This window comes from Hyla sarda, chromosome 3 (genome assembly GCF_029499605.1).
Source record: "Hyla sarda isolate aHylSar1 chromosome 3, aHylSar1.hap1, whole genome shotgun sequence".
In the NCBI taxonomy this organism is placed as follows: Eukaryota; Metazoa; Chordata; class Amphibia; order Anura; family Hylidae; genus Hyla; species Hyla sarda.
In genome coordinates, this window is record NC_079191.1 from 413,428,874 (window position 1) to 413,444,563 (window position 15,690).

The window sequence follows — 15,690 nt, forward strand, 5'->3', positions numbered from 1 at the left end:
TTAATAAAATAAGGGCATAAGTGTCTGATCGCAGTGTAAAGCCAAGATTAATTTCCCACCTTGGTTTCTTCAGTGAACCTCCACATGTGATCATGGCCTATGGAGGCGAAGCGAATGGAAAGTCTCAGAAATAGGTGCAAGTAGCAACCGTTATCAAACTGCGTAATCAAAACCTGTCCAGAGGAAAAAATTCCTGAGTTGCCCATAGCAACCAATCAGATCGTTTCTTTCATTTTTTTGACTCTGAAAAATGAAAGAAGCGATCTGATTGGTTGCAAAGGGCAACTCAGCAAATTGATGTTATGTGACGTTATGCCTAGCTGACAACCACCAGTATTGCCATATTGTAGGGGGTCTCATTTATTGATGTAGGCTATTATGTTATTAATTTTATTATTATGTTTATTTCTAGAACTATTTGGAGGCAGAAAAAAAACTTTTTAAAAAAATGTCATCCTTTTTCTGTCCTATAGCTCATATAAACATACATCCCAACAGAAAACACAGGAGCTCGTCTGTTTCTTTATCGATGGCAAAGCATTTAGTGAAGTCACATTTGTTAAATGCTAATACATAAATCTGCTTTTTTTTTCCTGTAGGCTCTTGGAATGCTTTTTTGGCACAAACACAACATTGAAAAATCACTTGCTGATTTGCCCAATTTTACTCCCTTCCCTGATGAGTGGACGGTTGAAGATAAAGTCTTGTTTGAACAAGCATTTAGCTTCCATGGAAAAAGCTTCCATAGAATACAGCAAATGGTAAGCTATTGTGTTCCCCTACACCAGTGTTTCCCAACCAGGGTGCCTCCAGCTGTTGCAGAACTACCACTCCCAGCATGCCCGGAGAGCCTTTGGCCTTTATACTGCCCTACACTATAATGATCACATTTCCTCACCTTGTGTCATCATTACATGCCACCCACTTTTGGCTTGTTTTTTGGCTCACCAGTTTTGAAATGAACTGTAAAGGATGCAAAATCATTTTTACTCGCTGTAACCTTTTAACTCCTTAACGACCCAGGATGTATATTTACGGTGACCCTGCGTCGTATCGGGTCGGTCCCGGTGGCCATCAACGGCCAGGACCCGCAGATAATACAGGACATCACCGATTGCGGAGATGCCCTGTATTAACCCTTCAGACGCGCCGCATCTGAAGTGAAACTGAAAGTATCCCGGCAGCTCAGTCGGGCCGTTCGGGATCTCATCGCGGCGTCCCGAACAGCTTACAGGACACCGGGAGGATCCCTACCTGCCTCCTTGGTGTCCGATTGGCGAATGACTGCTCCGTGCCTGAGATCCAGGCAGGAGCAGTCAAGCGCCGATAACACTGATCAATGGCACGTTAATACATGCCAAGATCAGTGTGTGCAGTGTTATAGCCCCATATGGGGGCTATAACACTACAAAAAAAAAGTTTTAATAAATGTGATTTGACCCCTTCCCTAATAAAAGTTTGAATCACCCCCCCCCTTTCCCATAAAAAAAAGTGTAAATAAACATGTGGTATCGCCGCGTGCGTAAATGTCCAAACTATAAAAAATATATTGTTAATTAAACTGCACGGTCAATGGCGTACGCGTAAAAAAAAAAAAATCCAAAATAGCGTATTTTGGTCACTTTTTATACCATTAAATAATGAAGGAAAAGCGATCAAAAAGTCTGATCAAAACAAAAATGGTACCGATAAAAACTTCAGATCACGGTGCAAACAATGATCCGTAAAACCGCCCCGCACACGGAAAAATGAGTTACAGGGGTCAGAATAGGACAATTTTAAAAGTATACATTTTCCTGCATGTAGTTATGATTTATTTTCAGAAGTACGACAAAATCAAACCTATATAAGTTGGGTATCATTTTAATCGTATGGACCTACAGAATAATGATAAGGTGTCATTTTTACCAAAAAATGTACTGTGTAGAAACGGAAGCCCCCAAAAGTTACAAAATGGTTTTTTGTTTTTTTTTCTTTTGTCGCACAATGATTTTTTTTTTTTTATTTATTTTTTTTTTTTTCCGTTTCGCCGTGGATTTTTGGGTAAAATGACTGATGTCATTACAAAGTAGAATTGGTGGCGCAAAAAATAAGCCAGCATATGGATTTTTAGGTGGAAAATTTAAAGGGTTATGATTATTAAAAGGTAAGAAAATGCAAAAACTGAAAAACGCTGAGTCCTTAAGGGGTTTAAGGAAAACTGATACACAGGGTTATAGTGTGAGTGAACAGGAGGACGAAGAGGTATTATTTACTGAACTAGGTCCAGCCCTTTAGAAGATGTGGCCTCTATATTGCTGCATCGCTATAGTATGCAATGGAGGCTGGGAGCCTACAGACACAATTCAGATTTTTTTTTTTGCTTTTTATTTTTCTTACATTTACACAATTCACCGTGCAGTTTCATAAACTTTATATTTTAATAGCTCAGACATTTCTGCATGTGGGGATGCCACATATGTAAAGTGGTTCAAATTATTAGGAAAGAGACTTATTCACACTTTCTAAGTTTTTTTTATTTTATTTATTTTTTACACCACCTTTTTTTTTTTTTTTCACGTGGGGTGCTGTCGCAATCAACTTTGATCATGGCATTTAAAGGATTAATGAGAGATATCGCCCTGATCGTTTATGTCCAGCATTAGCCATGGGTCCCGGCTGCTAATAGCAGTCGGGACCAACAGAGTATGAAGTGTGCTCAGCTCCTCAGAATGCTTTTATAGACAGGAAGATGACATCTAGTGTACATTGACACCCAATGACCCACATTTATCATTGTCTTTAGACTGGTTTTTGTGTCTAAAAAAGGGGCAAAAAAGGCGCAAGCAGGGTTTTTTTGCGCCTTTTTTTTGTTTACACATTTCTGCTGATTTTGAGTTGCAATCCACTGATGTTGGCAATAGACATGATATGGAAGGGATTGCGCCTTTTTGTAAAAAGGATCAAAAAAAGGCGCAAAGCCACTGAAAAGTCTCTAAAACTACACCAGCCCAGACATGATGTAGCTTTTTGGTGTATGTGTAGACAGGAATTTCAGAAAATGTGGACCTGCACAAAATTTATTTACCTTTTTAATAAATTTGGTGCTCCTACACATTATCAGCACACGACAAAAAAGGTGTAAAAAAAAAAAAAAAAAAAAAAAAAAAAAAAAATGCTTCACTTGCACTACAATGATAAATGTGGGCCAATGTCCTTAAGGAGTTATAGGGGGTTATCTGGCCTTTTTTATTTTTTTCCTTCTTTTATTTTTTTTAGCACGGCAAAAAAAAAAAATTGTAATCTGTACTCTATCTGAACACAAATAATTGCCTGTAAAGTGTATTTTATTTTGCATCTATGCATTTATGAAGTTTCATAAATTAATATTATGTTACAAATTATTGACATAGCTTCCTGATAAGACCATAGCAAGTCTGGTAAAATACTACTACTCCTGGAAAAAAACGCGTTCTCGGACAAGTTTGATGGATCGGCAAGCAAGGAAATTAGCCAGTAAAAATAATAATGGTGAAAGGTAATGTATATTTACAATATATTTTACAATATATATTTATAATTTCAAAGATTTATTGTTCTAGTGCTTTGAAAATGAGATGGTGTCAAGTGAAAGTAATCATTCATTCATCAAAGTTTTTGCTGCTGCATTTGCCTGTTAGTCTATATCTGTCTAGTGATTGGCATTTGTGTAAGGCAGTGTTTCCCAACCAGTGTACTTCCAGCTGTTCCAGAACTACTGCCCAGACTTTTTTTTTTTGTATATGTATTTATGGTGTGTGAAATTAGCCTTAGTGTACCAGTCATTTCAGGTTCCTTTTCAGGATAAGCTGGTGCGTGCGTGTGTGTGTGCGCGTGTGTGCACATATGAGGATAAGCGCTATTTTTGGCCATTATATAACTTGTACAGTAGTCCCTCAACATACGATGTTATCCATTCCAAATGAACCATCGTTTGTTGAAACCATTGTATGTTGAGGGATCCATGCAATGTAAAGTATAGGAGGTAATACTCACGTGTCCCCGCCACTCCGGACCCATCACCGCTGCCCTGGATGCCGCCCTCCATCGCTGTCACCGCGTCCCTGTGGTGTCCCCGTCGCTCCGGAACGTCTCTGCTGCCCGGGATCCTTGCTCTCCGTAGCCGCCATCACATCGCTACGCACGCTGTTCCTATTGGATGACGGGACGGCGTGCTCGATGACACAATGACATTGCAGGAGAGCGCCGATGTAGCAGGGGACCCCGAAGAGGACGTGCCGGAGCCCCGAGGACATGTAAGTGATTGTCGGGGCACCGTAAACGGCTATCCGGCAGCAGCTGAAGCAGTCTGCTCTGCCGGATAGCCGTTTATGCGATGGCCCCGACATACAAAAGCATAGTATGTTGATGCTGCCTTCAACATGCGATGGCCTCTGAGAGGCTATTGTATCTTGAAATGATCGTATGTCAGGGCCATCGTAGGTCGGGGGAGGGGGTCACTGTATATGGTATATTTCAGCTGATTTCTGCTCTGCAGGCTTTACCTATAATCTGCTGTTCTCTCTCCATAGACTTGTATCACTTGTCTTGCAGACACAGAACAAAGCTGAGCTGTTTTTCAGAGAAGTTGATTTAAGCAGCAGGAGGGTAGGGGTTTAATAATGGGAGAAAGAAGCATTGGGGACACAGAGACCATGGGTATATGCTCTTGCCACTAGGAGGCGCTGACACTAGGAAAAAGTCGGCTCCTCCCTGGCAGGTTATAGCCGCCCACTGGAAGTGAGGTAATCAGTTTTAGCTAGTGTCAGTAGGAGGCAGGACACATGTCTGGGAGCTCTCCCAGACCTGGTCCTTTTTTTTAAATTATTTTCTAATAAGGGTTGTTTAGTTAGGTTCTTATTTCCCTTTTGTTTCCCTTTTTCAGGTGGGGGTTCAAGAGCGTGGTGCTACCTGTTCCCCATATGCGTTCACGGAACATAAGAGTATGGGCCGTCAATCCCTTATCGACAGCGCCTGGAGGTTGTACCCTGGGTCCGGGTCCCCCACTTGCCCCTGTTCGCCCCGCTATATTAGCCTGGTATGATGCAGCGTGGCCATAAGTTGGCTGAAGCCGCCTGGGTGAGTATATGAAGACCAGGCCGGTGGACTCGCAGTTACGGCAGCCGTTTCTGTCTCAGTGCAGCCGCCGGCTTTTGCAGCGTCTCCCTGTACTTTCTGCGGCCGCTAGTTTTATCATCTTCAGCTGCTCGGATCTCTTCCGAAGCTCTCCTTTCCCCCGTAGCGCGTCCAGGATTCGGCTCGGGGGTTAATGCTTAGGGCGCCCCACGCCGGTTTATAAAAAAAAAAAAAAAAAATTCAAAAGATTGTCTGGTTTACTACTATGTCGGGTCACCTACCATACACTTCCCACACCTTGGCGGATGTTCAGGTAACCCACTGCCGAGGTGTAGTTCTGAGTGAGGCCTTTCACAATGCACCATGTTGGGGTTCGCAGGGTTCCCTACCTTCCCAGGTCAATCTCCACATGCCCGCTGCTATGATGGATTTGAGCTGGTAAGCCACTTTCAGTGTGTGGTTCTGAAGACTGAACCGGTGTGTCCATGGTCCCTATGCCTCTTAGCCAGACTGTCTGCATAGTTTTTCTCATCCAACAGGTCACCTTCCCCATTCCTGCCGCTCCATCGGCAGACGTCCGGTGACTCGGTGTGAAGTTCCGAAGAAGTGACTCTTTGGGTTCATTGGACCTTTCTACCTGTAAGTCAGACTGTCTGCAAATTTCCTGCACCTCATTCGTCCTCCTCTCTTGCATCTGCGACTGCAGTTCTGGTGTGTAGTGCCATTAAGAGATGGGGTGTGGGCGTTTCCTGCAGGTTCTATGGACCTCTCAGCAGCACTCTGTTCCCCTTCCTAACAGCCTAACGTTAGTCTTCTCAGGGCATGGTTGTGGCACGCTGTTGGGTGCTGAGACTAATTTCCAGGCTTCCGGACATTTGTATGCCTGTGGTTCCTTTTGTGGTGGCAGTCTTGGTACCCCCCTCTGAGCACCTCTTCTGGCATGGGGCCTGATGGGGCGACAGTCTGTTTTTCAGCCCCCCCCCCCCCCCCCCCCCCCACCAAATATGCCTCCAGGTATCTTCTTGGGTTCTTGCACGGGGTGTCTCAGGCGCCTGCTCTGTTGCCTTAGTCATCGGCCGGGATGGCTGCACCATCTGCCACCATTTATTTATTTGTTTTATTTAATCCAGTCCAAGGTTTTCCTCCCAACGCTGTAGGTTTCTGTGTGTGCTTCTTTCTTGCATTCATAGTCGTGTTTTTATATCTTCCCAGCTCCAGTGTCCAGGATTCGGCTCCCTCTAGGGACACAAAATGGCTCCTCCGTACCTCTGTGTGTTTTCGAAGGGTTCCTGGGGGCTGCGATTACCCAGTACTTTGATCCGTTACCGTAGGGCGTCCTTTCCTTGCTCCTATGGTACATGGCGCTCTTGGGGAAATTCCCTTCCACAGGGGGTACAGGGATCAGTAAGCTTGGCACGGTTAGTGCCTAAGTTTCAGCTCCACCTCCCCTTGTTTTCTCCTCCACTAGGGGGACTATTTCGCTAAGCATTTTCTTCTGCCAGAATGGAGCAATCTCCTGCTTCCCCCAACATGGGTGAGGTACCTGGCTGGGCCTTTATTTTTTTGCTGGGAGCGATCAGAAGTGCTTTTCGCTGGCTCTGCTTGTGTGCTTACTCCTCACTATTGCAGCCTGGCTCTCCTCCGGTTTCTTGGTTGTCTACTGCTGCTCATGCTGCTAGGGCACACTCCTCTGTAGGAGGGGTTTATGCATTAGTGTATAGCTCAGCAACAGCCAGTCTGCCATTGCTCTGTTCCTTCCTTGGAGCAATCTCCCGAGAAAGGTGTGCTTATCCTTTCCTTTGTCAGTGGTGCTACACTGCGACTTCGATCTTTTGGAGTAACCTTCTTGTGACCAGAGCCAGGGAGTACCAGCTCGGTTCCCTTTCGCTTTCCCTCTGTTCCCATCCTGACAGGACGTTGCTTGGAGTACTCTGGTCTGCTCGGACCGCTGGTTCCATGACCAATTGATCTCCTTGTTTTGGGCTCTCTCCTAGACTCCTGTGGTGTACCTTTTTTATTTTCTGGGTCGGTCCTCCTGTTTCTTCAGGCCTTCGTGATGGTTGCGGTCTCAGGCACATGTAGTGCCCTTGCCCTGGCTTCTCCGCGAGATTCTTGTCCCAACATAGCAGTATGACTCCCGGGGCGTTTCACTGTTTTTGGGTTTGCTCTCCCTGCAGGTGGGGTACTTCCCGGTGACTCGAGAGTCTCCAGTTCCATGTCAACCGTTCCGGGTTTTCAGGTTACTCCTTACTTTCCTTTTCCTCTTTTTGGGTCCATATACTCTGGGGTTGGAGGGCAAGCTGGTCTACTGGGTTGTTCCAGTCGGGCCAATTTTCGGCTGCTGCATGGATGTGGTTTCTTACTGCTGTTAAGCCTGTGTGTTGTCCTCTGATTCCGCTCTTCTCCCCGGGTGCTCACGCTGTGCCCCTGGGACTGTGGTTTTTGGCGCCTACAACTTTTTGGTTCAGATATTCTGCACCGTGCCTCTCAGGAGACGGTTCCTGTCTCTCTTTTCCAGAAGTTTATTTTCTTTACCTTTTTACTGGCTCGCCTTTGACTCTCCCTGGCGTTTTCTCGCTGTGTTTTCTGGTTTTGTCCTTCAGTCTTCTTTTTTTTTTATTTCCAACCGGGCTCTCCCTCTGTCTGGTTCTGTTCTTCTCGTAGTTGGTTTCCTACCACCTTCCAGGTTGGTTCGGCCCATCGGGTCTCTGCATCGCCCCTTCTTGTCTCTCTGTGGCCTGTTGGTTTAGAGTCTCTTTTAAGGATGGGCCCTTCCTTGGCGTCATAGTCAATCTCCATGGACAGTGGGAATTGCCGGACGCTCAGTTCCAGGCCTCGGTTACCTTTTAGCCCAGGGTCTCGTCCGCGTGTCTTACGGCTGGCTGGGGTTCAGTCTCTGGACTGACTCCCTTCCTCTGGTGGTGTTCTTACCACCCCAGGTACTGCTTTGGGTACATCCCATGGTCTTGGTGTCCGTTAATGAAGAGCAACTGAGATATATATTATAATTTTTTATTTTTTTTGTACTCTCCTTTTTAAAATCTTTCTCGCCGGGATTCATTGGGAGACACGGCACCCACCCATTTCTTCATTCTTGTCTGGATAGCCTTTTCCGATTCTTGGGTTTTTCTCCGGGATTCCTTTCTAGGGTCCTTCGGACTTGTCTTTTGGTTGGCTTCTCCTACTGCTTTGTGACAAAACGGATTTCCTCACTTCCAGTGGGCGGGTATATCCTGCCAGGGAGGAACCAACTTTTTTTTTCTAGGGTCAGCGCCTCCTAGTGGCAAGAGCATATACCCATGGTCTCTGTGTCCCCCAATGAAGGCCATGAGAGAGATTTTACGGTGAATACAAAAAATCTCATTTTTTTTTGTCAGATAAGATATATTTAAAGTTTCTTATATTCGCTTATACTACTGATCTATACAAGTTTTTCCTTTTTAATTACAATGGTATTTCAATGAAGCCATGTATCATATATTTTGTTCACAATAAGTTCTATCACACAAAATCACACAGTTAGATAATCTAACATTTCAGTGATTTTTTTTTTTTTTTTTACATTCAGTGATGAAGATGTGGAGGAAGCGCATCCAAAGGAGGCACAAGATACCGATTATGACCCTAAAAAAGAAGCGAAAAAAGAAGTAAGTAACTCTATTCACTTCAATATAAATAAGCTGCAATACTACACACAACCGGAGGCCAGAGTTGGCCCTGTTTTAAGAAGAAATAAGATCAGGTTTTCTATTCCTGGACAATTCCTTTAATGAAGAATTATAGCCACATCAAATAGTCAAACTTTTAGTAGTGTCTAAGAACTTAAAGGTCAAAGAATAATAACATAGCAATCCACTCTCATTAAAATAAATTTTTTGCTATTGCACTCCTTATGGAAAATAAAAAATGTTTCTAATATACTTAAAATATACTTTTAAATAAAAAAAAAATGATGTTTTCTATGTTTTATTTGTGCTTTAAAAGGCTCAAGAGCACATTTTCCCCCATCTCATACACAGACTTAGGACCAAGGTCCAAACACAAAAATTAGTTTTGAGAGTACCCATTTAAAGGGGTACTCTGGCCCTCAGACATCTTATGCCATATCCAAAGGATAGGGGAAAAGATGTCTGACCGCGGGGGTCCCGCCGCTGGGAACCCCCGCAATCTTGCATTCAGCACCCACCTAATGGAGCTGCACGCCGCGCTGCCAGCTCAGAATCTGCCGTGTGACGACCACACGGAAGATTCTGAGCTGGCGGTGTGCAGCCTCCTGAGGTGGGTGCTGAATGCAAGATTGCGGGGATCCCCATCTTTATCCCCTTTGGATAGGGGATAAAGATGTCTTAGGGCTGGAGTACCCCCTTTAAATTTACAGTCCTTTTCTAAATCTTTTGTAGTCGTTTTTTTGCAGAAAACTGCAGCTGCTTTTCTCAACCTATGGCAGCGTTTCCCAACCAGGGTGCCTCCAGCTGTTTCAAAACTACAACTTCCAACATGCCCGGACAGCCAACGGCTGTTCGGGCATGTTGGGAGTTGTAGTTTTGCAACAGCTGGAGACACCCTGGTTGGGAAACATTAGCCTATGGGATGGTCCGCTTTCTTACCTGCGTCTAACCCTAGAGATACCTGTATAGGCTATAATGCAATATGGAAAGGATCTCTTCACTTAGTCACCTTGCTCCCTCTTGGATTACAAGGGTTGAAAAGAAAGAAGTTTAACTTGCCATGGGGAATACATAGGTGGTCTTGAAGGAAGCATAATGTAGGACAGACACTTCTCTCAGGCTGCACTAGGATTGGCTGATACCACATAATGACAAGAGAGCAAGGAGGGATCTGCAGCAACCAGAAAGTAGAGTGTGAAGTACAACCCTTTATACACCAGTGTAATGGAGTATGGAGTATCGGAACAACCTGGTCAATGACTCACAAAACTCTCTATTTTGCAGTAACTAGCATTGCTTATGAATTGAAAATGGCACCAGCAATAATGAAAGGAGGGTAGGTTGGTCTCCTGAGTCCTTTGAGCTTTTCTTTGTCTTGTCTAAAATGTGCCTAAAAAGGAGATATATCTTTTTTTTTTATCATAAAATGTGATGGTTTATCACTAGGATATACCATCACTTTATGATCAGGTCCCGTGGTCTTACTCAGGGACCTCCAATACTACTGCTTATGATGGGCTGCATATCTGTTGAGTGTGTTGACTTTATTTTTAGGGCCGACAGGAGCCCACCTCAATTCGGTCAACTAGTCATCACCTACAAGGATCTCCTGTTTTCAGATAGCGTCCAGCATTGACAGTTATCACAAAAGATTACCATATAATATAAAATGTTGTTTGTGGACACAGCATTAGTAACTTTTTTTTCTTGTTTTTTATTCAGCCAAGTGGAGAAACCATTATTCAGCCTGTCAAGGTTGCTCTTGGTAGAAGAGAATACCAAAGTTTACAGCACCGTCACCACTCCCAGAGGTCTAAATGTCGTCCTCCAAAGGGAATGTATATAAGTAAGGATGATGTAGTAGCTGTGTCCTGTAGCCCTAACGCTGCCAATACTATCCTTCGTCAATTGGATATGGAATTAATATCCCTAAAACGTCAGGTAAGAATTTTTTTTGTTTATTAAAGGGGTATTCCAGAGACTTAATTTTTTTGTCTTAATAATAGTATAAGTACGGTTTATTATTATTATTTTTTTTTTAATGCTTACCGTAAAATCTTTCTCTGAGGATCCGTTGGGAGACACACAGACCGTGGGTATATCTGGCTGCCAGTAAGAGGCCGACACTAGGCATACAAGAAGAAAGTCGGCCCCTCCTGGCAGGATATACCCCGCCTACTGACCCTGAGCTAATCAGTTTAGTCCCAGAGCAGTAGGAGAGGACCGACAGAGAAAGAAACCAGCAGGTGTCCAAGAGAACCAGACAAAGGGAACCGAAAACAACCCCTCGGACAGAAAACCGAACCATAGCAACAAACACAATGGGTGGGTGCTGTGTCCCCCAATGGATCCTCCGAGAAAGAGATTTTACAGTAAGCATAAAAAATCTATTTTTCTCCGTTGGCTCCATTGGGGGACACAGAGACCTTGGGATGTACCAAAGCAGTCCCCGGGGTGGGAAAAATACCCAACTCAGAATCAGGCAGAAGACTGAGCCACTGCCACCTGCAACACTTTGCGACCCAATCCAGCGTCAGCTGACACAAACGTGTGCACCTGGTAGAATTTAGTGAAAGTGTGCAAGGACGACCAGGTGCCCACGTTAAAGACTTGCAAGGCCGAAACCCTATTGCGGAGCACCCAAGAAACCCCAACGGAACGCGTGGAATGCGCAGTCACCCGAAAAGTTGGGATCTTCCCTTTTTATGACGGTACGATTCCGAGATGGCAGAACGGATCCACCGTGAAATGGTCGCCTTGGAAGCCAGGAGACTCTTGCGACCACCCTCCGGAATCACAAAGGAGTCACTCTGCCGAAAGGAGGAAGTGATGGAAAGATGGATCCGGACAGCTGAAAAAACGTCCAGACTATGTAGGGAACGCTCCTTTAGCGTTCGATGGAGCCGGACAAAATGAAGGAAGAACGATCTCCTCGTTCATGTGAAAGGGGGAAACCACCTTGTGCAAGAAGGAGGGAGGCTGGCAAAAAAAAAAAACACCTTGTCCTGATGCAGGACCCAAGAAGGGAGAGCGACGAGAGCCGCCAGCTCCGAGACCCTCCTAATGGAGGTAATCGCGATGAGGAAAGCGATCTTCCACAAAAGGATACGAAGAGAGGCGTCCCGGGGAGGTTCGATCGGAAGCAATTTTCTGCCGCAGCTCAAACTCCTAGCGGAAAACTCGCCGTAACCCCCTCGGCCCGTGTGAATATACCCTAAAAACACTACACTACACTAACACATATACACCCCTTTTACACTTTTCCCCAATAAAAATGAAAATCTTATTGTACGGTAGTGTTTCGAAAACGGAGCCTCCAGATGTTGAAAAACAACTCCCAGCATTTCCGGACAGCCACTCACTGTCCAGGCATGCTGGGAGTTTAACAGCTGGAGGCACCCTGTTTGGGAATCAACGACGTAGAATACCCCTATGTCCAACCCTATGCAACCCCTAACTTAGTCCTCAAATACGCATGTCGCTCACTCACTTCGGAGCCCTGTCATATTTCAAGGAAACAGTTTAGGGCCACATATGGGGTATTTCCGTTCTCTGTAGCAATTGTGTTAAAAATTTTGGGGGACTCTTTCTCCTTTTTACCCCTTATGAAAAGGAAAAGTTGGGGTCTACACCAGCCTATTAGTGTAAAAAAAATGTACACTAACATGCTGATGTTGCCCCATACTTCTTATTTTCACAAGAGGTAAAAGGAAAAAAAAAGATCCCCAAAATCTGTAACACAATTTCTCTTGAGTACGGAAATACCCCATATGTGGGCGTAAAATGCTCTGCGGAAGGCTCAGGAGTGAGAGTGCACTATGTACATTTGAGGCCTAAATTGGTGATTTGCACAGGGGTGGCTGATTTTACAGAGCTAACTACACCCCCGTAACAATGGGGGGGGGGGGGTATAATGAGCCTTAACGCCCCACAGGTGTTTGACGAATTTTCGTTAAAGTTGGATGGGAAAATGGCAAGAGAAAAAAAATTCACTAAAATGCTGGTGTTGCCCTAAATTTTTCATTTTCACAAGGGAAAATAGGAAAAAAGACCCCCAAAATTTGTAACCCCATTTCTTCTAAGAACATACCCCATATGTGGATGTAAAGTGCTCTGCGGGCGCACTACAATGCTCAGAAGAGGAGGAGTGACAATGGGCTTTTAGAGAGAGAATTTGTCTGGAATTGGAAGGACATGTGTGTTTACGTTTACGCCCCACAGGTGTCTGACAGATTATTTGAACAGTGGTCCGTGAAAATGAAAAATTAAAATTTTTCATTTGCACAGCCCACTGTTCCAAAGATCTGTCAAACACCTGTGGGGTGTAAATGCTCACCTGTGGGGTGTAGTTTCCAAAATGGGGTCACATGTGGGGGGGTGTCCACTGTTTTGGCAACACGGGGGGCTTTGTAAAGGCACAAGGGCCCCTGACTTCTATTCCAACCAAATTCTCTCCCCAAAAGATCAATGGCACGCCTTCCCTTCTCAACATTGTAGTGCACTAGACGTCCACACATGGGGTTACAAATTTTTTTTCTCCCATTACCCTTTGTAAAAATGTAACATTTGGGGGAAAACTAGCATTTTAGTGTTTTTTTTTTTTTGTTTTCCCATTAACAGATCCGACTTTAACGAAAAGTCGTCAAACACCTGTGGGGTGTTAAGGCTCACTGTACCCCTTGTTACATTCCTCGAGGGGTGTAGTTGCCAAAATAGTGTGGCATGTGTTTTTATTTTTTTATTTTTTATTCTGGCGCACATTCTGATGCAGACAGAATTTCTGGCACAATGGGCCAGAATCTGGCACGCAACCCGACAAAACATGTCGGCTTTACAATAGTAAATCAGTGATAGTGTTTTTAAACATCCACAGTTGCAAAGTTTGTAGCAAACCTGGAGCATTTCTGCTGCAATATTGGCAGTACTGGGGATTCAGTGCGTATTTTTTACATACACCCCCCCCCCCCCCCCCCCCCACAATATTGACATCCTGCAGCTTGTGGATGAAGTGTAAGATAGATAATAGAAAATATATATACAGTGACCCCTCGACCTACGATGGCCCCGACATACGATCATTTCAACATGCGATGGCCTCTCAGAGGTATGTTGAAGGCAGCATCAACATACAATGCTTTTTTATGTCGGGGCCATCGTATAAATGGCTATCCGGCAGCGCAGACTGCTTCAGCTGCCACCGGATAGCCGTTTAAGGTGCCCCGTGTGTTACCTGTCCTCGGGGCTCCGGTGCGTCCTCTTCGGGATCCCCTGCATCATTGGCGCTCTCCATCGATGTCATCACGTCGCGGCGCACACCGTCCCGTCATCCAATAGGAGCGACGTGATGGCGGCGTCGGAGAGTGTGGATGCCGGGGGAAGCAGAGGCCTTACCGGACAGCGATGGAGGGCGACATCCCGGGCAGCGGTGACGGTCCGGAGCGGCGGGGACAGGGGAGTACAACGTCCTCTAACAGTGGTCTACAACCTGCGGACCTCCAGATGTTGCAAAACTACAACACCCTGCATGCCCGGACAGCCAACGGCTGTCCGGGCATGCTGGGTGTTGTAGTTTTGCATAATCTGGAGGTCCGCAGGTTGTAGACCACTGTCCTATACTTTACATTGCACGGATCCCTCAACATACGATGGTTTCAACAAACGATGGTCCGTTTGGAACGGATTACCATCGTATGTTGAGGGACCACTGTATGTGTGTATATATGTATATATGTATATATGTATATATGTGTATATATATATGTATATATGTGTATATATATGTATGTATATATATATATGTATATGTATATGTGTATATATATATATATATATATATGTATATGTGTGTGTGTGTGTGTGTGTGTATATATATATGTATGTATGTATGTATGTATGTATGTATGTATGTATGTATGTGTGTGTGTATATATAATTTTTTTATCTTTTCAACTTCGTTGTTACAGGAGTAACATACCCTAAGGGTGAATTGACAGATTTTCCTTGCCGATTTGTAAGAGGGGTCTGCCTGGGACCCCACTCTTGAAACCAGAAATATTTACATGTAACACTTCGCTTTAGCAGACTAAAAATGAGCTGTTTACTTTGCAAATGATCTGAGCGCAGTCGTGTGAAGCCTGGAACAGTTGTTGCTTCCCATCCTTACTTTCTCCTTGTGTACCATATTTCTAAAAGTCTACCATATCTTTGTGTTTATATACAGATTTTTATTATAGTTCTTTTTATGTTGTGACGGAAGTTTGATTTAATTTAAAGGTTCAGAACACTAAGCAAGTTAACAGTGCACTAAAGCAAAAGCTGGAAGGAGGCATAGAAGAGTTCAAACCCGCAGAGGTAACCTGAACCTATGTGAGCTCGTGCTGTCATTCAAACCTTCATTTAGTGGATTGTAGCCCTTATTGTGTCTGCCCTTTTTTTTCCTTTTTCATTTTAAGTGTATTTTTCTTTTTCAGTCAAATCAGAAAATAAATGCTCGTTGGACGACAGAAGAACAGCTTCTCGCAGTACAAGGTAAGTGAAGAGGTCATTGTCACATGGGCAGTGACACATTAAACTGATTTGTTGTATTATAATCTGTATAGACAAGCGGAATATCAAATTCCGGTACTATATTAGAAATTGGTTTGCGCTTCTGAAAAATTGTACATAAATAGGTAACGTCAAAATAGACAATCACCATGACATTGATTCACTTCAGCTCTTTAATTCCCACTACTTCTTCTCCTGTGTAAGATCGTGTTGAGGTCCCAGTATCAGACCATAGTACAGGTGAGTCTGCTTCACTGAGCTGTAACCTAAGGGTTTCCATGTTGCTGTATGGCCACATGCACAGGGCAGTATTTGGGACATTGTTTTGTATTTGTAAGGCAAAATCAGAAGTGGACCTACACCTGTATTATGAAAAGTGTTT

General features: G+C 44.2%; 1 protein-coding gene across 3 annotated transcripts in view; it reads left to right on the top strand.

Moving 5' to 3' along the window:
• Positions 1–15,690, top strand: part of RCOR3 (REST corepressor 3) — a 92,331-nt gene that overhangs the window by 65,705 nt on the left and 10,936 nt on the right. For all 3 annotated transcript variants that reach the window (XM_056568227.1, XM_056568228.1, XM_056568226.1), the window contains 6 exons: positions 600–761; positions 3,393–3,517; positions 8,663–8,741; positions 10,485–10,703; positions 15,036–15,113; positions 15,233–15,290. In XM_056568227.1, the coding sequence (XP_056424202.1) occupies positions 600–761; positions 3,393–3,517; positions 8,663–8,741; positions 10,485–10,703; positions 15,036–15,113; positions 15,233–15,290 (721 nt within the window). The remainder of the gene's footprint in view (positions 1–599; positions 762–3,392; positions 3,518–8,662; positions 8,742–10,484; positions 10,704–15,035; positions 15,114–15,232; positions 15,291–15,690) is intronic.